General features: G+C 40.0%; 1 protein-coding gene across 2 annotated transcripts in view; it reads right to left on the bottom strand.

The window, feature by feature from the left end:
• TBCK (TBC1 domain containing kinase) overlaps positions 1 to 26,813 on the bottom strand; it is a 1,512,759-nt gene that overhangs the window by 1,005,791 nt on the left and 480,155 nt on the right. For both annotated transcript variants that reach the window (XM_044061297.1, XM_044061298.1), the window contains one exon: positions 19,925 to 19,986. In XM_044061297.1, coding sequence (XP_043917232.1) covers positions 19,925 to 19,986 — 62 coding nt within the window. The remainder of the gene's footprint in view (positions 1 to 19,924; positions 19,987 to 26,813) is intronic.

The raw sequence follows: 26,813 nt of genomic DNA, 5'->3' as shown, positions 1-26,813 counted from the left end.
TACCTATTTTATCGATTCATTATCTAAGCTACTGAACCCTAACCCAAACTCCTCTACTATTAACATCTCCAACTTTTCTGAACCTACTCCTAATACTATCTCATCAAATACCTTCTCCCTCAAACCTGTACCTACTAGCTACATCAAAACTCTACTCTCTAAATTAAAACCATGCTCAGCATCAGCTGACAATATTCCTTCCACTTTCCTTCTACTAGCAGCTGACTCTCTTGCTCTCTCTTCCATCTGGAAACAATGCTACACTCTACCTATACATAAAGGAGGTAACTCCTCTGATAAACTTCAGATCTATCGGTATCCTCTCCCCTCTCTCTGAAGTACTAGAAAAATGTATTCATAAACAAGTTATGCAATATCTAATACAGGAAAATCTGCTTACACCCACTCAGCATGGCTTCAGACCCAAACATAACACCACTACAGCTCTATTATCCTTCCTCAACACTGTCTCTATAGTCATGGATGACCATAAACTTATTTCTTGCCTATTCTTGGACCTCTCAAAATCTTTTGACACTGTCTCGCACTCTCTTCTGCTGCACAAACTGCATAACCTCAACTTCTCCTCTGATACTGTTGCATGGTTCTCCAGCTACCTCACTGATAGATCTCAATCAGTGAGATGGCATTCTGCACTCTCCCCTCCTCTCCCTGTAAAAATGGGTGTACCTCAAGGGTCTAACACAGGGCCTTTACTTTTTAATATCTTTACTAATCAGCTCTATACCTCCTGTCCTGAGTCATCTTTAGTGCAATACGCAGATGACTCTACAGTCATCACCACAGCCAACTCTCCCTCTAAGCTCTTCTCAGCTACTCAGGCATCTTTTAACTTAGTTGAAACATGGCTGTCCAACAACCAGCTCACCCTTAACCCTAAAAAAACAAAGTGGTTACTCTTCCTACCTAAAAAGCTCAACAATATTAAACCCTCCTTCTACATACAGTCCCCTTAATAACACTTCCATTCAGGTAGAATCCAGTACTAAGCTCTTAGGCGTAACCATCGATGATCAGCTTAAACTTGACTTGCATGTTAATAACTGTATCAAAAAGGCTCATTCAAAACTAGGGCTCCTTTACCGTAACAAGAAATTCATTACCTTTGAAGCCAAGATTACTTTCTCTCTCTTACCTACCGTTACCCAGTCTAATATACAACTCTCAAATTCTCACAAATCTTAACTCAGCACTCCTGACCAAACTAGAGTCTACCTACAAGGTAGCTAGATTTGCTGCCCAACAAACCTACAAATCCCATCACTGTCTCTCTCTAAAACACCTAAACTGGCTTGAATTACCCCACCAGCTTCTTCTCTCTCAGCTCCAGATCATCCATTCTATCCTATACCAGCCTTCCTACTGCCCAGCACTATCCCCTCTCATCTCCCTTTATTCTCCCTCCAGACCTCTCCAAAGCTCTAACCAAGACCTACTACAAATCTACAAACCCAAGTCTAAATTTGAATGCAACATGTACAGCTATCACCCCACTATTGCCTGGAATAGGCTCCCAATAGAAATCAGGACCCTTACACATCCTAAACAATTTAAGACAACCACCAAAGAGCACTTTAAAAGTCACTGGTCCTCCCATTGCACTCTCCCTCCTTAACATCCACTACTTCTCATACCTTAATCTACTTTCTGCCCTTAACTCACGCTTCTCACTAGCTCTCTCTAATCTTCCTTGACTACTCTTTCTACTGTCTTCTAAAATCTATTAAAGCAAATTACCTCAGAGAAACATTCTATTGTAACTGTCTTGCCTTCATGCAACTACATCATGATAATACTGGGTTTTTGTTCATAGGTAGGTACTAGGCTATTAGCCCTAGGGCCTATATAAGCCTAGCCAAAAAGGTAGTCTGGCTTTCGCCACCCAAGAAAATAATTTTCCTGTGCCCTTGTCGAGCAGAGCCACAGAAGTGATCCCTGGGGTAAATTTCCCATTTCCCATCCAATCATCAAGATTTTTATTGAAGAGTGCTAATGAGGAGCTCTGTTTGACATAGATAGGTAGTCTGTTCCAGAGTATGGGAAGTCTCTGGGACAGGAATCTATCCCTCCAGCATGTTCTGTTTATTGTGGTGACAAGGTTTAGGTCCCTAGAGTGTGTAGCTCGGAGGGACTGGGATTCCTTTAAGTGGAGCATGTCCAACAGCTCTGGGCATGACATAGCTTTGTATGTTAGGTAGAGATCGCCTCTGAGTAGGCGATATGCGATGGAGGAAAGCTGGAGTTCTTTGAGATAGTCTGCGTAGGGCATCTGTTTGAGGCCAGTAATCCTCTTTGTGAGGCATTTCCGTGGCCTTTCCAGTTGTTGTAGATGTCTTTTGAGGTACATACCAAAAAGGGCGTTGTACTCTATAATGGGTCTAATGAGTGATGAGTAGAGGGGAACAATGACCTCTTTTTTTCTGGATGAGAAACCTTTTGTGATGTGGTGAGCCACGTAGAAGGATTTCTTGACCACTGTGGTGATGTGATCAAAGGAGAGATTACTGTCCACCTGTGTCCCAAGGTCTCTTATCACACTTCCGGCATTAAGTAGACTACCACTTATGTGGTAGTTCATGAGTACAGAGTTTTTACCAAAGGGGATGACAATATACACTTTTTGGCATTGAGCTTCAGGCCATGGCTTTGACACCAGGCATCTGTCTCAGTGAGGCCCTTTTGTAGCATGTCCACATCGTTAGGAGTTTCGATTATGGCTCCTAGTTTGCAGTCATCTGCAAACTTTGTTAGCCAAAGACCTTCTGTGTTAGCCTGTACTTCAAAGAAGTAGATACCAAACGTGAGAGTTGCCAGGACTGAACCCTGTGGTACTCCACTTGTCACTGGCCTGAAGTCGGATTTGGAGTCTGCCACTTTCACAGTGTGGGTTCTGTCCGTGAGCCAGTTGGCAACCCATCTTGTGACATAGGGATTTATACCTAGTTTAGTGAGCTTATCTATAATTCCAGAGTGGGGGATGGTGTTGAAAGCCTTGGCGAGATCTAGATAAGCTGTGTGAACCACCTTACCCTCATCTATGGCTCTGGTGACCGCTTCAAAGAAGCCAATCAGGTTTAGGACACATGATCTGCCTTTTACAAACCCGAACTGAATAGGGTCCAGAGTCTGGAGATTACCATTGTCTTTGTTTATGAGTTCCATGATGATAAGTTCCATGGCCTTGCAGACCAGGCTAATGGGGCGGTAGTTCCAGGAGTCCGTCGTGGCTCCCCCTTTGTAAAGTGGGATAACTGTCGTGGTGCACCATTCAGTGGGCACAAAGCCTGAGGTGAGGCTATGATTGAACATGGTAATTAGGTAGGGTGCCAGTTCATTCGGTAGTTTGTGTAGAACGCAGCCTGGGATTTTGTCAGGTCCCATGGATGCTGTGTTGGCTTTGGAGAGTGTGTTTTTTCCTTGTGTAGTCGTGATTACAGGAACTTTGCATTCTGCCGGTATAGAGATGGGGCCTCTAGGGGGTGAGAGGGGGGTAAAGTTAGCAGTGAACCTATCTGCCAGGATGTTGGCAATATCAGTTGGTTCTGTATATTTAGTGCCATTGTGCTGTAACTCAGAGCAGATCTGAGTGTTGCCATTGAGATTCTTGACATAGCTGTAGAATGCTTTGTGGTTGTCTTTAGAGTCAGTGGCAATTTTGTTTTCATAACTAGCTTTGGAGGATTTTATAAGGGATCTCAGCTTCTTACTGAAGTTGACCAGGGAGTTCCTCCAGTCATGGGATTTTACTCTTTTTTGCAACAGTTTCTTTCTTGTGTTGTAGAGTTTGTTTATGGCAGAGGACCACCAGATTGGCTTCCTTTTTTTGGAGGACAGCATCTTGGTTCCATTACGGTCAGCATGATCCATGCACTCGTGTAAGTGCTTATAAAGTGCATTTGTGTAGGATTTAGCAGTCATACCTCTATTGTCCGTCTACATGGGTGTCATGCAGTTTGCCATTTCTGTCTTACGAAGTGTGAAGTTGGCTTTGGGGAAGTTTTTTACAGTGGTTTCCCTAATTGGGGGCGGGGGAGGGATGTGGATGTCTAAGGTGATTAGCTTGTGTTCGGATCTGACCAACGAGGAATTGACCTCTGGTGTGGAACACTGGTTGCCCATGTTGGTAATGACCAGGTCTAGGATATTGCTGCCCCTGGTGGGGGTGTGGATAAGTTGATCCAAGGCGTTGGAATTTATGAATTCCAGAAAACGTTGAGCAAAAGAGTTGGTACATAAGTAGTTTTCCTAGTTAATGGGATAGTTAAAATCGCCCATTATTAGGGTGTTGGGTTGTACCCTAATACTTTCCAGTGTGTCAAGAAATGAGGAGTGGGAATCCTGGGGCATGGTGGGGGTCTGTAGCAAGCTACAATTTGGATTGCAGTCTTACCCAGAGTTAGTTGCACTTGGATAATCTCTGATGCATTATGCTGTGCAATTAGCCTAGAGGTGTGGATATCCTTAATGAATATTGACACCCTTCCACCTTTAGTGCTTTGTTCCGGGTTAGGTGGCCGAAAGGTACGGTATGAATTATAGCCTGGTAATGCAGGGGTGCTCTCTGGAGTTTTGAACCAGGTCTCTGTCACTGCACAGATGTTGATGTTCTCCATTTTAAGGAGTGCCTCGAGTGAGTGCATTTTGATGTTTAGACTTCTAGCACAGAGTAGCATTACCCTCTGATTTTGCTTCCTTGAACCTGTTACAGTGGTGAATTTGTCATTTGAACCTTGCCTAAAAAAGGCACTATAGGGGTGGCACGAGCCTTTGCCAGTATCCAGAATCCCAAGGGCGACAGGTGCAGGCCATCTCAGGCAAAGCATCATGGTCTGTCGATCATGTCGTCCGAGGCAGGCAAATACTGGATCCCCTTATAATGACACCAGAACCTTAGCCAACTGTTGAAGTCAATCATTTTGTCCTTGTACTGTAGTAAAATTCTGGGTGATGGAAGGATGCTACTCAGGGCTAGGGTCATACTTGCCTGGGCTACAAGATCGGAGAGCTCCTCCATGTCTCTTTCCATGTAGTCCAGGGAGGTACGTCTCAGGTCATTCACACCAACATGGACAATGACAGTGTCATATTTGTACTTGTTGTGGAGTGACCTGAGTGCGTGCATTATGTGGCAGATCCTGGCACCTGACAGGCAGCTGACAGTAACTTTCTCCTTGTTTGGCCTGGTAAGTGGAACATCAGTGTGCCTGACTAGAGAGTCACCTATGACTAGAGTGTTGGGTACATTGTTATGCCTTATGGGCTGTGGTTGAGTGGCACACTGAGTTTGTGGGCTATGTGTCATTTGGGTGTGTTGGGGGGTGGGGTTTGCTTGCGTTTCTGCTTTGGAGGCCCCTGATGTTTGGGCAGATTTTTATTGAGAGCCTCCACGAATGCAGGTGTTTTGTGTTTCTATGCGTGTGTTTTGGTGGTGTAGGTTTTGAGGGACTATGTGATGAGTGTGGTGTGGTGCATGTGTTTACCTTGTCCTCTTGACTGTCTAGTCCAGTCTTGGGTAAAGAGAGCTTTGCTTCCAGTTTGGCTATATAAGTGCATCTCTCACAGGTTGTAGTATTGGATGGTAGGAGGAGAGGGTTGTCTGTGTACATGAGGCAATTGATGCATTTCCCCAAGATGCCCAGATTCAATGGGTAGACAGTCGAAATCATTGGGAGCTGACCCTTAGACTTGCCTGGATAGGTAATTATTTATTAAGTACTAAAAACTGCTTTCCTCTAGACAAGTGAGGAAAGTTGAGTGCTGTAGTAATTTGCAGCTAAATTAGTGGTTACAACGAGTTCTGAACAAGTGTTGAGTTCAAAGAAACAGATTTGAGTGCTGAAACTAGAAAACTGGCTAGTTCTAAGAAACAAAATTAAGCTAGAAGGCTTCCCTCCAACACAGAAAGGCTTGGGGGCTTAGAAGCCTACAAGCAGTCTAGACCACTTACGGGAAAGGCAGGAAACAAGCGTAATTTTTTTTTCTTTCCCAGATGTTTTCTTTGTACACAGTAGGAGTGCCTGAAATCAGAATATGATCTCACTGCACTCAGTTGAGTGAGCAAATGAGATATGCCCAGAAGGAGTATCCAAACACAAATTTACAAGAGGGGCGGGCAGTTTCAAAGACACCAAGATTAACACCAAAACAAAACCAGGGAGGGTGGGTGAGGAACTAAAAACTTCCAGTTCAGTTAATATTCAATGCAAAACAAATAAATCAATTAAAATGCTGTATTATTTAAAAAAAAGTGCAGATAAAAGGTACTTAAATTCTCTTATACGTCCAGTTGAATACAGCTAAATCTTAGCCAGCCAAAGCTCAGGTTTTAAGCAGAAAATACTCCAAAATGTACCACTTAAAAGCCATTAACAGGATATCAATGAATGAGACTACCTCCGACTGCAATTACTGACTATGAAGGATTCTAACAGGCAATAAAATCTAGAAAACACTAACTAAAAAAAGAGTCAAAACTTCCAGTTCAGTTAATATTCAATGCAACACAAATAAATCAATTAAAATGCTGCATTATTTGAAAAAAGTGCAGATAAAAGGTACTTAAATTCTCTTATACGTCCAGATGAATACAGCTAGATCTTAGCAGGCCAAAGCTCAGGTTTGTAACCAATTAGTCCAAAAACTATATTCATCTTAATAACATATTTCTTTTTATACATCCTGAAATAGTTATGCTATACTCCTGATTATTGACTCTGTATAACATTGTATTGCTACTTAATGCCTTGTAATAATCCTGTAACATTGCTGTTTAATGCTAATTTATAATGAAAATTGTATAATATGTTGGAGCTTTCCTCCCCGGGCCTCTGCTGAAAAAGGGCTCTTCAGCTCAGTTGGACAATCCCGGTCAACAAATGTAAAATAAATAAATGTAAAATAAATAAATATTTTCTGGGATTGCAGTTGTTTGGCAGACTTTAAAGATTCCCTGTGGGATGCACTGCTAGATATGCTGGGTGGGCAGACTGGTGTGATGAGGGAGATGATTTTTCTGAGCTATGATACAGAACTGGAATTGCCTAGACATGGTAAGGCCTTGCTGTGTCTAACTAGGGTGATTGCCAAAAAAGCAATTTCTAGAAAATGGAAATCAAAATCTAAACCAACAATATTAGAAGTAGTGAATATAGAAACAGAGATGAAACAACTGGAAATGAGATCTTTAGAAAAGGGTAGGAGCAAATTAAACAGGAACAAAATGGGAATTGTGGGAACAATACATACAGGGGAGGAGTGAGGTTTAAAATAAGGCAGGACTTAAATATGCTATGTAATGTTTGACTGAAAATGACTGGGTAGATTATGAGTGATGTACAATGTTTGCAACTGGGAGTGTGACAGTATGGTTTGTGATGCAAAATGCTTGCAACTAGGATTGTGTCGGCGTGGTTTGTTTTCATTTATATAAATGTATGACTTCTTATGTCATAAATGATGATTTAATAAAGATGTTTCTTGTTTAAAAAAAGGGGGGGCAGGAATTTAATAATTTATGTAATGTTGCTTAGGTTGTATGATACATAGCAATATGTGTGAAGTATAATGTTTGTTAATGTTAATTTGTTAGTACAGTCTGATTACTTTTGTATAAATGTAAAATTGTCTTAGTCACTAGTGATCATTCAATAAAGATGTGCTAAAAAAAAAAAAAAAAAAAAAAAAAAACAACTAAAACTAATGTTTTTGCAGGTAGCAAGCCCCTCCTGCACCCACACACCACCTGCTAACTATACATACCAACACCATGATCGTACAACAACAGGGTAAGGACAAATATTCTTACCCCGCTGCACCACGATTGCATACAAAAGGCGCTGGAAAAACTCCATTAAAAACAGTCACTCATATTCGTGTTCGTTCATTGTTATTCTTAGCCTGAAAAAAAGTTAGCTCATATGAGTGTTTGACGTTTCAGACTACAACTATATATATATATATATATATATATATATATATATATATATATATATATATATATGTGTGTGTGTGTGTGTGTGTGTGTGGTATGTGGTAGAGCGGTTGGCAATATCGCATTCTGTGTTTTGTACGACAATCTGACTGTTCACCACTGAGAAAGTCGACAATTAAACTCGGTGTTATACCAGATCAAGCAACATTAGCTCGATCAAATGCATGTATTCCTTTCTCTGTGTGTGTGTGTGTGTGTGTGTGTGTGTGTGTGTGTGTGTGTGTGTGTGCATATATATATATATATATATATATATATATATATATATATATATATATATACACACTCTCAAACACAAGTTATGTACTTACCATTTTGATGTATATTAATATACATGGAAGAAAAGGTATACTGTTGTCCCCAGCAATAATACTAATGTCATTAATTGTTAGACAGCTGAAACATTCCCAGGCTACTAATCCCTCCCCTTTTATGCATGCTGTTCTGTGAATAGATTTCTGTCACTTGTGTAAAGGAGGACCGTAAAATAAAAAAATAATAATCTTTGGACCATGTAAGCAAAAGGGAAGGAGAAATGGATGGGATGTTGATAAGGATGAACTTACTCATCCAACTGTACTAATACGCAAGTACATAACTTCTGCATCTTTTACAAGGAGATCCAGCCTCATAAACAGTAGGACAGAGTCCCAAACATATTCTTCTGGATGGCCTCCTTCACAAGAATACATTTCTTATCAATGTGACCTCAAAGAAAGACCTAGATTTAGAGACCACATCCTGCTTACAGTATGTTCAAAGAGTTCAGTGAAGCCTAAGTAACTGATGCTCAAATGTTATCTAAAGCTGCTTTTCCAGAGGAAAGGCCTACTGAGTGGGGACTACAGAGATAAGAGTGTCCTAGACAGAAAGGATTAAGTTTTAATGTGTTTCTCATAACAAGATTTTATTTATTTTACATTTGTTAACTGGGCTGTCCAACTAGGCATGAGAACCCCTTTTCACCAGAGGCCTGGGGAAAAAAGCTCCACAAGAAAAATACCAGTAACAAGATACAATATGAACTTTACATGGTAAATAGCAGTAGTAATATAGAATATACTTGCAGTTAGTGAATGAAAAATACATGGAAATAAGAATCAACATTACAGCATGTGTAGGTACAATGCAGAGTACAAGAATACAGCAAACACGATTGATAAGAGTGCAAGTACAAATAAGAAAGGATTGCATATTCATTTGACCGTTTAAAGGTCATATACCAGAGACAAGATAAACTGGCATAGTATGAAAGAAGATGAGGGTAAGTAACAAAAAGCATAATAAAAGAGAACAGAGGCAAAGAGGAAGGAAAGATAATTTACAAATTAAAGAAAAAGAGTGTTAAGAAAAAATAGAGTTGTAAAGATTTAGAAAAAAAGGAGAGACAGTAGCTAAGAGAGGTAAGTCAATCAGGTGGGAGATAGCACTGGCATAGTTTAGTTTTGCTTAATTGATTTTTTTTTTTACTGCCTTTCTGAACTGGGGTTTGGGTCTAAGAAGACGGATGTCTAGTGGTAATTTATTCCAGTTCACAGCAGGCAGATAGCTATAAAGGTTTTTTCCTAAGTTAATCATGGGTTTGTGAATGGACAGGAGATGTTGTTCAGAGCACCGGCGTGTTCTTGCTGGGGTGTAGTGGAGATTATAGAGGAGATGTTGGGACAAAAAGTGGGTTGGTAAAGAACAGAATGAATTATCTGGAGTTGAGAAAGGAGGAGGGTATGTGCTAATTCTAACCAGTTCAGTTTCCTGAGAGCGAGGCACTGATAAGATGAGTATGGCATTTCAGCAGCAAATTTAGCTACCTTGTTGTAAGTGGATTCTAGTTTAATTGTAATTGATGAGAATTTGAGAGCTATAAAGAAGGGTAGGTAATAGGCAGGCATGTGAAAGAGGTATTTTAGCTTTGCTTGCAAGAAAGTTTTTATTTCTATAAAGGAGACCAAGTTTTTAATTGGTTTTCTTAATGTTACTTAGGACATGTAGGTCAAATTTTAGTTGATCAAAAATGCCAGAAACAATGAATTTTGAACCTTGAGGGCAAATGGAGATAGAAAAATAAATAAATAAAAAGTCTGCTATTTGTTAGCTAAGTAGGTAGGCCAGTCCGAAGATCCTTTTCAGCTATAACCCAGGCCCTAAAGCAATACGTATAACTGTACAACTCAAAACTTACAATACATAACAGTTATCAAATACAGTTATTTAAAAATTACATACAGTGAAATAATGTTTTATATTAATTTTATTGCTGAACGTATGCAAAATCATACATGTAATAACGTCACAACATTTGAAAAACAATATTAATCTACAAAACCATGTGTGTTAGATGATGTGAGCCTTAACAATTTGTATAAGATGCCACCATCTGTTGCCCTGTAGATCACACAGCTTCTATGAAAGTAACATAGTTATTTAAATATAGGTAATGGTCATAACTGCTTTACAAAATGAGCACTTATATCTCAGAACGTCTTCACATTACCCAATTTTAAATACATGTTTTACTAATACTCATTGTTTGACTATACCACCCCCAACATGACAGCATCACTCTAGTTTGCATTATAAATGCAAATGTCTTATTTTTTTCATAACATTTTGTAAACACTACTTAATAACTCCTGATCTAGACATCCCATGCTAACCATGTCATTGTAATTCTTAGCAAGCCATCTCAGCTTGTAAATGCCTTAGTTTTATGCAACTACCTTTTCCAGGATTGGAGAAATTAGACTGCGGAAACAGTCATCAGTACACTCGCTTCAGGAGTACAAGGAAGTTTCCTGTAAAGATGAGTATACCCTTACAGGATAAGCAGGAACTCTGCTTTCCTGCTGACTACACACTTACAGGAAGAAGTGACTTAACAGGTGCTCTTTTATAATAAATAACTGAGGCCTGTGTCAAATAATATAGCAATAACCCATGCCTGGGTGTGGGTAATGCTGGATTTACCCACGGTTGGCGTGGTTTGGTCACGAGGGCGAAGCCCGAGTGGCCAAACAAAGCCAATCGTGGATAAATCCAACATTACCCACACCTAGAAGTGGGTTATTGCTATTATACAATGATATAATTTAAGAAAAGAAATAGTTTTCTTAAATAATGGCATTGTATAATGCCTCCTTGCTGCCCTTCCGCAGCTGTCTGGTATTCTATGGCAGTTCTGATGTACTGCGCATGCATATGCCTACGCCGTACATCAGAGCTGTGGGCAAAAGCAATGGAGAAAGCAAGATCTCCGTTGCTTTTTACAAACTGTTTCGCTATGTTAAATGGGTTTAACATAGCTAGACAGCTTTAAAAAAAAGCAACGGAGAATCTCCATTGCTTATTTTAAAGCTGTCTCGCTATGTTAAACCCATTTAACATAGCGAGACAATTCTGAAAAAAGCAACAGAGAAAGCAAGATCTCCATTGCTTTTTACAAACTGTTTTGCTATGTTAAATGGGTTTAACATAGCGAGACAGCTTTAATAAAAGCAACGGAGAATCTCCGTTGCTTATTTTAAAGCTGTCTCACTATGTTAAACCCATTTAACATAGCGAGACAGTTTTGAAAAAAGCAACGGAGAAAGCAAGATCTCCGTTGCTTTTTACAAACTGTTTCGCTATTTTAAATGGGTTTAACATAGCGAGACAGCTTTAAAAAAAGCAACGGAGAATCTCCGTTGCTTTTTTTAAAGCTGTCTCATTATGTTAAACTCGTTTAACATAGCGAGACAGTGTTGCTGTAAGAGTTATAGTAATGGAAAAAGTCTGGGCGACCGGACCTTCTTCCATTACTATAACTCGGATTTACAATGTGCACGCTGACCAATCAGCATGCACGTCTTTGAATATTAATGGGGGGGGGGTCATTGTATAATTGAAAAAAGATACTCCAAAACAGATAACATAGGAGCTGTGCAGGGATCCAAACTTTTGGAAGTAGCCCAAAGAAAAAAAAAACATGCCCCCCCCCTGTTCTTATGAGTCTTTCCAGTATTATGTTTCCAGATAAAAAAAAATACACTTCCATGTTGTAACCGTGGATAACTAATGCACCCAGGGAATACAAGTCCCAAAATGATAAAAATGTGAGTAGGACTGCCCTCATATGCAGAGCACTGATGTACAAGCTGGTCACTGAATGTGATTGGACATCTGAGACTGTTTGTCCCTGACAATGCTCCATCCTATCCCAGGATAAAGCCAACCATGGCTACAGACACAACAGGATTTGGAATGGACTGCCCATTCCCAAGTCTGAAGTGTACAACTAGTGTTTTAGTTTTTTGCAAGCAGTGGAAATTTTGACCTGAAGACACTCAGGATCTGTAAGTCAGAGCTACTGAACTTTCAACATCCACTGAAGAACTTGCATGTAACAAACTGTGAAGGGATCCACGTAGAGTGTTACTGCAATCAAACTGAAGTCTCTTAGAACTATGAAGTTCATTACTGAATGAAGCTGAGGAGAAACAAAGTTTTGTAATGAAAGGTCTATGTCCATGGGCAGCCCAGCCCTGCATGGCAGCATGTCTAAAGTACAGCTTATGAATGTCTGCATTTGATAAGGCTGCAATTAGGACTTCACAGTGTTTATGATAATTCCTAAGGAATTAAACAAGGTAAGTAAATACTCCAGAGAGGAGATCAAGATGTTCAGTGACAAAGTATCCAGGAGTCAACTGTTCCGGTTAGGAAATATCTTCACTCCTTCAGCCTTTGCTTTACAGCAATTATGGACACACACTTGATGCTCATTTTGTGGGTGCAGGTGAGACTAAATGGCAGAATCCTGAACTGGTAATGCCTGACTCCTACCTTGAAATATATAAACCTCCTGGGATTTTTGTCAGTTTTCATGTGGATGAAAGCATCTTCAATTTCCAAAGGGCAAATCCATGCCACCATCAAAGAAAAGGGAAGGAAAAACTGCACCATAACCAACTGAAATGCTTCTGGAATAATTTCATTTAACCTTTTCAAATCTAATAAGTGCCTGGAATCCCTTGTGTTTTTCTGACACCCAAGAGATTCTGCTAAAAAGCAAAGCCTTTCTTGCTTTATGACCACAAAATCCAGACAGCAACAGCAAAGCACAAAAAATGGAAAGGCCAGTGATAAAAACACTTTAATAAATATAAAGCAATGAATCTCTCTTAGCGCCTTGGCTTAACAAAGCCTTTTCAGAGTACAGCCTCCATTGTTTCACACACCTTATACACATATCCCATTCATCATCATCTTCTTTCGGCTGTTCCCGTTAGGGGTCGCCACAGCGGATCATCTGTTTCCATTTCTTCCTGTCCTCTGCATCATGCTCATTCACACCAACCACCTGCATGTCCTCTCTCACCACATCCATAAACCTAATCTTAGGCCTTCCTCTTTTCCTCTTATCTGACAGCTCCATCCCTAGCATCCTTTTCCCAATATACCCAGCATCCCTCCTCAGCACATTTCCAAACCAACGCAATCTCACCTCTCTTGCTTTGTCTCCAAACTGTCCGACCTGAGCTGACCCTCTAATATACTGATTCCTAATCCTGTCCATCCTAGTCACACCCAGTGCAAATCTTAACATCTTTAACTCTGCCACATCCAGCTCTGACTCCTGCCTTTTTGTCAATGCCACCGTCTCCAACCCATATAACATAGCTGGTCTCACTACCCTCTTGTAGACCTTCCCTTTCACTCTTACAGGTACCCGTCTGTCACAAATCACTCCTGACACTCTTCTACACCCATTCTATCCTGCCTGTACTCTCTTCTTCACCTCTCTTCCACACTCACCATTACTATGAACTGTTGATCCCAAGTACTTAAACTCATCCACCTTTACCAACTCTACTCCCTGCATCATCACCATTCCTCTACCCTCCCTCACATTTACACACATATATTCTGTCTTAGCCCTGCTAACCTTCATTCCTCTCCTCTCTAAAGCATATCTCCACCTCTCCAGGGTCTCCTCAACCTGGTCCCTACTCTCACTACATATCACAATGTCATCTGCAAACATCATAGTCCACGGGGCCTCCTGTCTGATCTCATCTGTCAACCTGTCCATCACCACTGCAAATAAGAAAGGGCTCAGAGCTGATCCTTGATGTAATCCCACCTCCACCTTAAACGTATCTGTCACTCCCACCGCAGTCCCCACCAATGTCACACTACCCTCGTACATATCCTGTACCACTCTTACATACTTCCCTGCCACTCCTGACTTCCTCATACAATGCCACAACTCCTCTCTAGGCACCCTGTCATATGCTTTCTCTAAGTCCACAAAGACACAATGCAACTCCTTCTGACCGTCTCTGTATTTCTCCAACAACACTCTCAGAGCAAATATTGCATCTGTAGTGCTCTTTCCTGGTATACTGCTGATCACGAATTATCACCTCCCTTCTTAACCTAGCTTCCACTACTCTTTCCCATAACTTCAAGCTGTGACTGATCAATTGTATCCCTCTGTAGTTACTGCAGCTCTGCACATCACCCTTATTCTTAAAGATTGGTACCAAAACACTTTTCCTCCACTCCCAGGCATCCTCTGACTTTCCAAAATTTCATTAAACAATCTGGTTAAAAATTCCACTGCCATTTCACCTAAGCACCTCCATGCTTCCACTGGTATGTCATCTGGGCCAACAGCCTTTCCATTCTTCATCCTCTTCATAGCTGTCCTTACTTCCTTCTTGCTAATCTGTTTCGCTTCCTGATTCACTATCTCCACATCATCCAACCTTCTCTCTCTCTCATTCTCTTCATTCATCAGCCCTTCAAAGTACTCTTTCCATCTGCTCAACACACTCTCCTCAATTGTGAGTAAGTTTCCCTCACTATCCTTTATCACCCTTACCTACTGCACATCTTTCCCAGCTTGGTCCCTCTGTCTAGCCAATCGGTACAGGTCCCTTTCTCCCTCTTTAGTGTCCAATCTCTCATACAACTCTCCATATGCCTTATCCTTAGCCTTTGCCACCTCTCTCTTTGTCATGCGTCTCATCTCCTTATACTCATGTCTACTTTCTTCATCTCTTTGACAATCCCACTTCGCCAGACTCTTCCTCTGTATACTCTCCTGTACTTCCTCATTCCACCATCAGGTCTCCTTGTCCTCCTTCCTCTGTCCAGATGTCACACCAAGCATCTTTCTAGCAGTCTCCCTTACTAGCTCTGCTGTAGTTACCCAGCTATTCGGTAACTCTTCACTGCCTCCCAGTGCCTGTCTTAACTCTTCCCTGAACTCCACCTCACAATCATCCTTTTTTAACTTTTACCATTTAATCTTTGGCACTGCTTTCACACTCCTCCTCCTCTTCTTGATCACCAACGTCATCCTACAGACCACCATTCTATGCTGCCTAGCTACAATTTCCCCTGTCACCACTTTACAGTCTCCAGTCTCCTTCAGACTGGCCCCCCTACATAGGATATAATCCACCTGTGTGCATCTTCCTCCACTCTTGTACATCACCCTATGCTCCTCCCTCTTCTTAAAATACGTATTCACCACAGCCATGTCCATCCTTTTCGCAAAATCGACAGTCATCGAAAAGGATGGACATGGCTGTGGTGTATACGTATATACATATCCCATAAGCTCATTAATTAAATAATTTTACAATTAAACAATAAAACAATTTAATAAGAAATTTCCCACTACCAAAAACATTTCCAGTTACATTCCCTGTTAAGTCCTACAGGGAAAAGAGTATTAATTTCAAGATAAAAATAGACTCTTTCTTCTGTAACTTACTTTTTTACATCCAAGGGAGATAAATATTCTTTCTGAACCTGATCTAAAATAGTCGCCTGCAACCCCGAAGGATCCCTATCACGAAACTGCTGAAAATGTGTAGCTATTGGACTCACTTCACTAGCTTCCCTAATATTCCTAACATGTTCCCTAACTTTCCCCTATACAGAATTTTCCACATATGCATTTGAGCCCATATATCACAGCTTCAGTCTCACAGTTAAATGAAATCTTGAAATCTTATACCATTGATTTTATCAAAACTTTTCACTACAAACTTACATTCTGCACATTTGCCACAAGGGACAGTACCCTTCTCTACCATCCCATTATTTCCTTTCATATTAGGCATATGAAATCTCCCATGTACCAAAAAATCTTTTATACTCCTTCCCCTCATATAAGAAATTGTTAACTTCCTAAAATAAAGAGGATTAAGGCTAGTGTCCCTCTAAAATATCCCAAAAGTATTTGACCAGACTAGTTAATTTTTCTGAAAACAATGTATACTTAGTAACAAAGTACATATATTCTGATGTTACATTTCTGTTTATAACATTATTGTTTTCTTTCCTCGCTAACAAATGGGGGATATTATTTTATGTAGTAACTATTCTAACTCCTTCCCAAATTAGTTCACTTCTATATCCTCTATTATAAAACATTTTAATAGTTCCAGCCATCTCCAGTTCGCATTCCTTTCTATCACTGCACAATCTGTTTACTCTTAAACGTTCCCCATAAGGTATCTATAGTGTTGGGAGGGTGACAACTCACACCATGTAAAATGTGGTCCTGATATTCAAACTGTCTATATATTCTTGTTTTAATACTACTATCCTGCATACCTTCCACTGTTACATGTAAATAATTTACCTTTTTTCCTTTCTGTAAACCATCAAAGCATACACCAAGTCTATTTTATGCAGTTCTTCAACAAATTCTAGCACTTTTATAAACCTCGTCTACAAATAAAAATGAAATCATCAATAAACAAACCCATAAACAAATTTGCATACATAGGTGCAAAAGCTGCTTCCATGTCTCTTTCTTGCAATTGTTTGTACAATTCCCCATTAAATTCAAACATATTATTATTCAAACAAAATAAAAACAGTTCTAAAATATAAGTAGCCTTTCTTATTTGGTGACCTCTTGGACTGCACTTTTTGGATAAGGTTTAAGGTCTTTGTTTACTGCTGCCCTCTTCTGATAGGTTCATAGGAGGTTACTAGGCTAGCAGCCCTAGAGCCCTTACAACCCTGCCATGTTAATCCAGAGTTGCCTCAATTGTCTTTGGTTAGATGGATGTAATTCGGACAGCGTGTCTATGATAAAGTGTGATGTCTGACAAAGGGAGAGAGAGTGAGGCTGGAGAGGAGCACAGAAGAGGACAGTGTAAACTCTGGATCTTACTGCCCTTCATGTGTAAGGGTCAACTTCTTCTGGAATTGAAGTAATGGACTACTACTGGCTTCCTCAGGAGTCCATGGTCCTTGATTCCTTATCTAGTTGATGTAAAGCAGGGTTATGAGGAGTCTGTGCCTTCCTAACAGCAGTCAGAACAACAACAAGGTCCGGTTTGGAAATCTTTATCCAAGTCCAGTCACAGAGTCTGAATGACCTTGTTGTGTCTCCTTAAGCAAATGCCTCAACATCAGGGCTTTCTCATTCAGCCTCAGTTGCTACTTTTATCATTTTGTCTATTAAGGACTACCAGAGAAGATGCTTGGGGGGGGGGGGGGGTTCAAAATGCCTCCCTGCAGAGACTTCTCCTTTCTCATCCCTATCAGTTCTAAAACATCCCCAAATTTGGAGTCATCAGTGGAAAAACATTGTTCCCATTTATCTTTGATATTTGGGACCAGAGACTCTAAAGGATAGCCTACATGCTTCCCCTTGCACATACTTTTCCTACCAGGCCACTAAGATAATGGACCTGAGGATGTTGACAATGATGACAATGAAACTTGCAGAGGTCTAGATAATGAGGAGAATCTGCAGGACACTTCTAGATACTCTAACATGGTCTCCAACAAGGTGGACATCTAGAGGTCCATGCAAACAGAAATCTGATTGGGGAAAATCAATGCCATAAGATGTGCAGGCACTCTGGGTAGCAAATGCAAAACTATTTACATGAACAATGTTGATGTCAACAACAATACGACACTCAAGGATGAAGACACCAACTGTTGAAGGCTGAACTCCCTGGAAGCCAGCAATGACACTGACATGCTCAACATCAAGTTCAAATTTTAGGGGTCAAACTCCAGTTAAATGGCTGATAAACCCATTGACTCTATGCTCATCATCAAGGGCCACAAAACCAGAAATCTGAAGGCTGAATCTGTTAAACCCAGCACCAACGGTAATAAGGCCAACATCAAGCCTGACCTCTGAGGCCCAGCCCCTGACACCAGGGCAAAAACATCCCATTAAAAGCAGCAACATCAGTGTCACTATCACTGACATCACCAGTAAGGTTGACATTAGAGCTGATGACCTAAAAGGCTGTGGCCCTTATGCCAAGACCACAATCAATGTTGACAGTTCTGACAATGTGGACATTGACACCTGCTGGTCAACTTTGGCCTCCCTGGAATGTGCATCAGGATCCAAGTGAAGAAATGAAGAAGATGTTGCAGAAATCAGAAAGACTGAAAATATGCTTCTGCACTACTTAAAACAGTGCGAATAGAGAAAGCAGACATCTTTTGAAGGACTCTAATGAAAGCCTCCATAAACTCGGACCAGTCGACTTTTGTCATAGGAATGGAGATGGACCATGATCTGGATGACAGCATTCTAGAATTGCCATTAAGAGAAACTGCTTAATCAATGACAGAAGTCATACTTACAGTACTGACAAGTTCAACAGGGTACTTTTCTGAAACCACTACAACAGAAAAACGTGAGACTACCGCAGGGGACTGACCAGAGCACCCATCATTAACTTTAGCCTGTTTTGGTTGAGCACATAGAGAGGCCTTTCTTTGCTTTCACCTTTATGCTTTTGTGAATCACCCTCAGTAACATCTGACTTGCCCCTTGAGCATGTCTCCAAAGAAGTCTTTCAGGCTGAAGCTTCTACAGAGGCGAGTGTAAGGCCTTTCATATTTTAAACCATTTTAACTTGCTTCTCCTCTCTTGTCCTTATGCAGGCATTTGTTTGCTATACCTACAGCACTATGCTTCCACTAGTGCAGTTGAGCTATGTGCATCTCTGAAATACTTTGTCCTTACATGCTGCCTGTATGCAATGCACTGTATGCTTCTGAATATCCCTTATACATTTTATGCCATCTACATAAATACATTTATTAATGTTACATTGCTTGAAAGCTGGTGCTACATAACTGTATCAAAACTTAAAACGTAACTATGTTAATGATTTTGATTGCATTATAGTTTGAGTGACTTGGTGTGTACAATCATCAATAAAAAGAGCCCTGCCAACTGGCTCTGTGAACCACAGAGATGGGGCCGTGACCATGATCCGGATGACTGTCATTCAATTTGTGATCCCAACAATGGAGCAGCAGACAGGGAGAGGAGTGAATTGGGCATGGGCCACTCACCTCTTCTGGGGGAAGCCAGGGTTTGCTTGACTCAGAGGTAATTTGATTTCATTGATGAGGAACAGACAGACCATCACTAGTACTGTGGGAGGAGGAACAGGGCTGCTTGGGGAAATACCCATTTTGGATGTGAGTGAACACTCTCAGTGGACTGCACACTGCACACTCATTCCCAGTGCCATGTTGGGAGCCTGTGTGGGTAGAGACAGCTGAAAAAATACAGTAAAACTTCCAACCAATCCCCCATGGCTGCTTCATTAATGACAATACTTGGTAAGTTACAGAGGGTCTGAGGGTCAGTAGGCAACAGAGGCAAAATAAAAAAATAAAATAAATAAAAAAATAAATAAAAACATAAAAAGAATTATGACAAAAAAAGACATCACTGTGCAAACATGGAAAGCACAGGCAGAAGGAGAGACAAACAGTACAGCTTGTGGGTAATGGCCTAGAATTAGGGTAAAAGGCGAAGAATATTCTGTCATTTAAGGTCAAATATTATCACAGTAAGGTGGTTATAGCAGCACTATTATAACACCATTTATAAAGAAAACATATTAAATATATTACCGCTTTGATGGCTGGAATGTTAGACACTTTTTCAGCAGAGCTATGCAGTTCTCTGGCAGTTGCTGTTATAGAAAGAAAGAAAGAAAGAAGAAAGAATTAACTTTTTAATACAATGCACAAAGCATTCTAAATCATAAAATATAAAAGATGTCAGTCCAGATATGGGCTTATATTCAACAGCAAACTACACAAAATCTATTACTTTAAATACAAAGGTAAAATAACAGGAAACATCATACAGTAAAAAAACCTGATATTAAATTAACAATGCCCAGTTGTGAAGTTAAGCTTGAAAATATAATACATGTCTTTAGATGTACCAGGCCATAAAAAATCATATATGAGATGATACTGCTGCATAAGAAACTGCAGTGCTATCATGTGTTACTGACATTTGGACTAGCCATACCCCCTCTTAAGCCATCACTACAGGGAGGTGTGATATTTTATTTATCTCTCATTTGTTGACCAGGTTAGTCCAACTATGTTAGTAGTCTCTTTTCAAGGGAGATCTAAGGTAGCATTTATACTTTTAGGGGAAATTTGACCAGGCATCAGGAAACTTCCCCTACTCTTTTGCACAAGTGCCATGGGATCTTTTGCATCCACTTGAGCTACCAGCAACTCAAGCAGATGGGGGCTTGGTTTAACATCTCATCTGAAGGGTGGTATATTCAGGGGTACAGGACCCACATGCTGCACTGCAGTGTCAGCATTCCATCTACCTGTTGTGGGGAAAGAACACACAGCTTTCTGTATTAAAGGCGAGTGTGTTGCCTGTTGCAGCACTGAGAAATTAAGAACAGGGAATTTGAACATCCAGATCTCAGGCATTCAAAGGTAGCATCAGGTCAAAGCCAGCACTGGCAATATAGAAGGATAAAGCCCTGGCTACGACTAAGGTGACTTGGACTCTATTGGCAGTTTGAATACCTGGCAGTACTGGCAGGGGAGGATGGGTTTTCCCATCCTGAGTGAGATGAAGTAGAGCTAGCCACATACTGCCATGATCCCTCAAAGGGACTGTGATACAAATATATAGTCTGCAGGCAGGCAGTTGGCTGATTTAGCTATTGCTAACTAAGAACCTTCAACAGAGACATGTGGAATCGTGCACTTACATGGGGAGGGCATTATGGGGTTCCACTGTGACTTGGATTGCTTGTCCCCCTGCCCAAGGGTGGAATTAGGCCATCATTAAAACCTTTATTGCCATGATGCTGGTAGGGCCAAAAAGTATCCACTAGCTGCCTGAATAACAACTCCTTCTGGACAACTCTTGACCTGGCTCAGGGCGGAATCCTCAGTGCAGTGGCATGAGCTGTTGGCAAGCAAAGGAGGAAGAGTAAATAGAAAGAGTTGTGTCAGTTCTCATTAAGTCTGACTCACTATTAAGAGATGCATACAGAAGATATGTTCTTACATAACCATGTTTTGGGCCACTTCAATAAAACCAATACTGCAGTTTATTGAGACAAATTTTAAAACAAAAGATAAGCGCTTTCGTCCTGACCACTTCAGAACTTCATCAGAAAATTAGTTCAACATCCCAATACATTTTATAGACAAAATTAGTTAATTAAAAATGTCATGACCAGTTAGTAAATTATTTAAAATGACACATCCCCTTAAAGAAAAAAACACATATAAAATCCTACATTTGTATATATGAAGCACATGAATTCACTATATTCTGAAATAAATACAATAAATTCATAGTGTGATAATCATAAATGTAAATATGTAAATATTTAAAATCTATGTAAATAATGAATAAATAACTAAAACATATTATCTTTCTAGGGCCTTCAGTTTTAAAAGGATACTAATAGAAATATGTGCATTTAAGCCTGGCCAGCTGGATGTATTAAGACGCAGCTACCAGTACAGTTCTCTCTTCTCTAATAAAAGTGACCAAGCACCATCACGGAGTTCTGTTTTTATGTTGTCAATTATAATGAAATGGAAGGAATGTCCAGTGTTTTCCACTATATGCTTGCTGAGTGCATTGGTATTTTTTTTTTTTATTTTATATCGTATAGACGCTCATAGATCCTGTTTTTTAACTTTCTATCTGTTTTACCTATATAAAAACAGCTGCAGCAATTATATAAAGCACAATAGATAATCCTTTCAGAGGCACAATTATATTTTGGGTGAAGCCTTACTTCCACATTATTAATCTGAAAGGTGTTTCCTTCCTTAATGTATTTACAATAGTTGCATAATAAACACTTTTTCATGTAACCTTCATTACTCTTTCCCTTAGGTTAATTTCAAAAATATTCTTTAGGTTTCTGCCCTTCTTAAACACCATGGTTGGTTGGGTACTTATAACTGGTCTAATGACCTTTTCATGACTTGGTATGGACCAATTATTTTCTAAGATTCTTTTTAAGGTATAACTGTCGTTAGTCTAAATAGTAATGAAAGAGGTCTTAAATTCCCTTCTCTCTATGAGTATCCACATTCATTGCCTGGGTAGTATTACTATAGCTGACTATGTTGGTGTCAAGATTGGATAATAAAGGACTGAAATAACCTCTCTCCCTTTTGTTGACTACTTCCACCATGATGTCCATAATGAACTTGTGTGGATAACCTCTTCTTACAAACATACATTTTAGGTTGTCACATTCACTCAGGAAATCCTCCATAACGGAAAACATCTGGGCTGCTCTAACAAACTGCCCTTTTACAATGGCTTTTTTCTGTTTCTGTGAATGTGTGCTCGAATAGTGAAGTAAGGAACTGGAGTAGGTTTCCTTTCTATACACTTTCGACACAAACTTGTTGACATAATCCACTAGATGATCTAAACCTTAAACTCACTAAATAATGACATGTATTTGCATATCCTTCAGAAAACACATGCTAACACAAATCCTGTTCTTCTAGCAACTTTATAAGGGTACTGATGTACAGTTTGCCCATTCTCTAAAATGTGATAAACTGTTTGTGAAAGTTTAACAAAAATATAATTTTGGGTTTGTATGCATTATAATGTATTATAGTATTTATGGAAAGACCATGAATACACAGAGTTTTATCACTACAAAGAATACTTCTTAAAGATAACATTTCAATTTGTACAGTTTTAATAGCTTTTATTCTTCACAAAATATTTACTTTTGTTTATCTTATGCTATTTCAGGTTAGTTTTCAGAAAATGCTCTGGAATGTAAGATATGAGTAGGCTGCTAGAGGTGTGACATTCTACACTACAGAGGTGTTAATGAGTTGAGGGGTAAGTAATCCTTGTAAAAAAACTACAACTACAAACGAAATCTAATCTGAATGAAGAACTGGCAACTCCATCAATCAAACTTCAAAAGAATTTGAGGTGTTCTTCAAAGATGGGCACTGATGTGGAACATCTCTTGGGACCTGCCTTACCAGCCAGGGTGCTGGACCACAACCACACTTTTCACAAATTCATGAAGACTAGAAATGGAAAATACATGCAACGCTGACTGTGGACTAATTAAGGGCCAAATTATACAGGAGCCTAAAGTAGGTTGGGTTCATTTATAAACTAACTGACTGAGACAATACAGGGTATTACCCTATACAAACAGAGAACATCTTCCACAAGGTATAGCAAATCTACCAGAAAGAAGGCTTCGTAGTAGCTTTATTCAATTTTGAGCCCACAGGCAGAGTATCTGGTTGGATGAATGAGTCTCCTGCAAGTTGCAGGCCCCGAGGTGGAGCCAGATGTCTTCCCAAACATGAAGCACTCCTTTTTTTTTTTAAACACCTTTATTGAATTATCACTTGTGACATAGGCAGACTTACATTAATATAAACATAATCAACCACATTAACAAGTTCACATTTACAAACATATTCACATATATTGCTATGTATCACATATTCTAAGCAACATTACATAAATTATTTAATTCCTGCCCTCTCTTAAACCTAATTCCTCCTCTAAAACATTTTTCTGCATGTACTGTTCCTACAATTTCCATTTGTTTCTATGTAATTTACTCCAACCCTTGTCTAAAGTTCTCATTTTATTTCTGTTCCAGTATTCACCACTTAAAATTGCACTTGGTTTAGATTTTGATTTTCATTTTCTAGTAATTGCTTTTTGGCAGCCACCAAATGTAAACTTAACAAGGCCTTACTATGTATAGGCAATTCAGACACACTATCCCATCTCAAAAAAAAATATTTCCTTAGTTGCACTCATTCGCTTGCCCAGCATTCCTAACAGAGTACTCTGCAGATAATGTTTAAAGTCTACCAACTCATTAACACTCCCCAAAAAATATGTTCCCAGTTAACTCTTTCTTTGGCATCACACCTCTAACATTTGTCATCTACCTGAGAAAAAAATCTTTGGAGTCTGCTTGGGGTATAAAAGTATCTATGCAAACACTTCCAGGCAAAAATCCAAACTCTTCTAGATTTTGTTACACATTTGGGAGGCATACACGTGTCCTCCCATTGTTTCTTTGTGAATTACACATCTAATCTGCCTTCCCAATCATTTCTGACCTCTTCTGATTGATACCTATATTTCTCATGCAATATTTTAAATGCCCTACTAATTATCCTTTTTTAGTAGCAGCTTCTGCTCCAGATTCAATTAAAAACTCAACCAGTGCATGTCTTTCATTTAGGATTCCCTTATTTCTTTCTCTTTGTCTATACTTTGATATCAATCTCTGATGGGGAAGGCAATCACTAGCCTGCAATCCAAATGTCTTCTTGGCCTCTTCTCATTCTATTACCTTTCAGCATGATGCAGTCCTTATCAAGAACTGAGATGATTTCCTAAGTCACCATGGATCTGACTGCTTGAAGCCACACCTTTTATGGTCAACAGAGGTGATAAGTTGTAGTTTTTCCTTCCCTAAATTTCAAAATGAAAAAGTATGGACAACATGTCCATTTTGAATCCCCCTCTGTTCTGCTGCACCCAGTAGAAAAGAAGTGACTCACAAACTCTTCAATAGCAAAAAGGTTTAATCGTTGGAGTGCCCCCCTTCTGAAAATTCCAGATTACAGACGCAGTTCCTATGTAGGAGAGGACATGGGAAGGGCATGTAATGTGAACCACCAAGACAGTGATAGCACTATCTGTGGGCCACTGCCATAACTGTGTCACCTCTCTGCACAGGGTATCACTGTTTGTCTACAATAACTGTTTTGTTATCACATGAAAGACTGAAATTGGACTATATACTTCTCTAAAACCTGGCAACAGGAACATAACAACAGTATAAGACTGATGACTGAATGACAATTCTCTTTTTACACACTGGCAACTCATAATCTCAGTAAAACCTATATCGTCAGATGTGTAAACAGCACCATGAAGACTATGATAATCATCAAATGCAGAAGGCACAAAAGGGTCATAGCTTGGACCGTCTGATGCATACTCATCTAGGTCACCAAATTCATGACCTGCACCCTCTCTTCGGTGAAAAGCAATTGCTACTAGTCTGGTTCTGTGGCCTATGACCCAGATAACACCAGAATGGTTACTGACCTGGGTATCTGAGGTGTTGAGCAGGGGAGAGAGTGAGGGAGTGAACTGTTATTGTCAGCTTATCCATTCTGGGGAAGGGTGGTGACCTGGCCTACTTCAATACAAGCATGTATGGGAGAATAGGTAAATACCATGCAGCACATGGAGAGTGCAAAGCAGACCTTTGCATATATGTGGGTCACATCAGCCACTGGGTCAGGAGCTAGGACCACAGAACTAAAGATCTGATGACTACCTGGACAGCCCCCTGCAATCAGGTCTCATCGCACAGAGTAAAGAATGTACTGACTGGCTGTGCTGAAGCTAATGGCTGGCATGCAGAATGAAGTAAAATAATACAATGGAGACTGTCTTGGTCCAATTCCACATAAACAATCCTCTGAGGTGAGACAGTGAAGACTTCTCCAAGCTTATGGTCAACCTGGAGCTTCAAGCATAGTTAGATCTATTCTGCTGAAGCTATGAGGAAACACCATAACAAGGCCATCTGGAGCCAGATATCTAAGCTGGGGAACATATAGAGCTCTTTTTCCTAAAAGGCTTCAGCTACTAAGACTAAGACCTTCATAAACACTCTGGGTACAAACAAAAGTCCAAACAGCAGACATCTGTGCTGAAAGTGGTGCCTATCAGGAGTGAATTGAAGAATATTCTGTACTGCACTGTACAACCTCCACATAATGAAGTGCCAGAATGCATTAACCATAAACACTAACATCATCCAATCAGGAACATGATCACTGGCAGCCACCAGATGGCCTGCTTCCTGATGCAGCACAGTTGGCTTCATTCAGATAGGCAGACAACTGCTACAGCCCTTTACAGAAGTAAAGTCTGGGTCTGTCCTAAGACCAGCAGTGTATAAGATAGTTTGAACTCTGAAATAAATAATTTATGGGGAGGATTTAAAAGAGATGCTGGACATCCAGCTGACATGGACATCACCTAATATCATTCAGTACAAATGATGGGCTAAAGGAACTTCCAACAAAAGTCTTCCTTGCAGAGGCAACCTCACCACCTCATGCCTCTTACATCCCTCCCACACAAATATAAATATCTCCAAGGTCATCAGATCTCAGGAACAAAGTCTATTACATTTTAGAAGAAGCCTGCTTCATCTGCCAGATGTAATATTCGGCAGACCCTACATTTTCCACCCTACTAAACATTCACAAGTCCAATGGTATCATAAACACCTGCTCAGAGAATCCCAATCTGTTTTGCAAAATAAGTAGAACATGTTGGAGGGATACTATGTGTCACAGAGAATACTGCTTTTATGGAACAGTTTTCCACTCCACATAAATCAATGCACTTCTCTTAATCTATTCAAATGTAATTTAGACAAATGAATGGGTAACCGCAAATTCACCCTCG

Source organism: Protopterus annectens, chromosome 2.part0, assembly GCF_019279795.1.
Source record: "Protopterus annectens isolate FY-2018-M chromosome 2.part0, PAN1.0, whole genome shotgun sequence".
NCBI lineage: Eukaryota > Metazoa > Chordata > Ceratodontiformes > Protopteridae > Protopterus > Protopterus annectens.
This window is presented reverse-complemented; position numbering and strand designations above follow the sequence as displayed.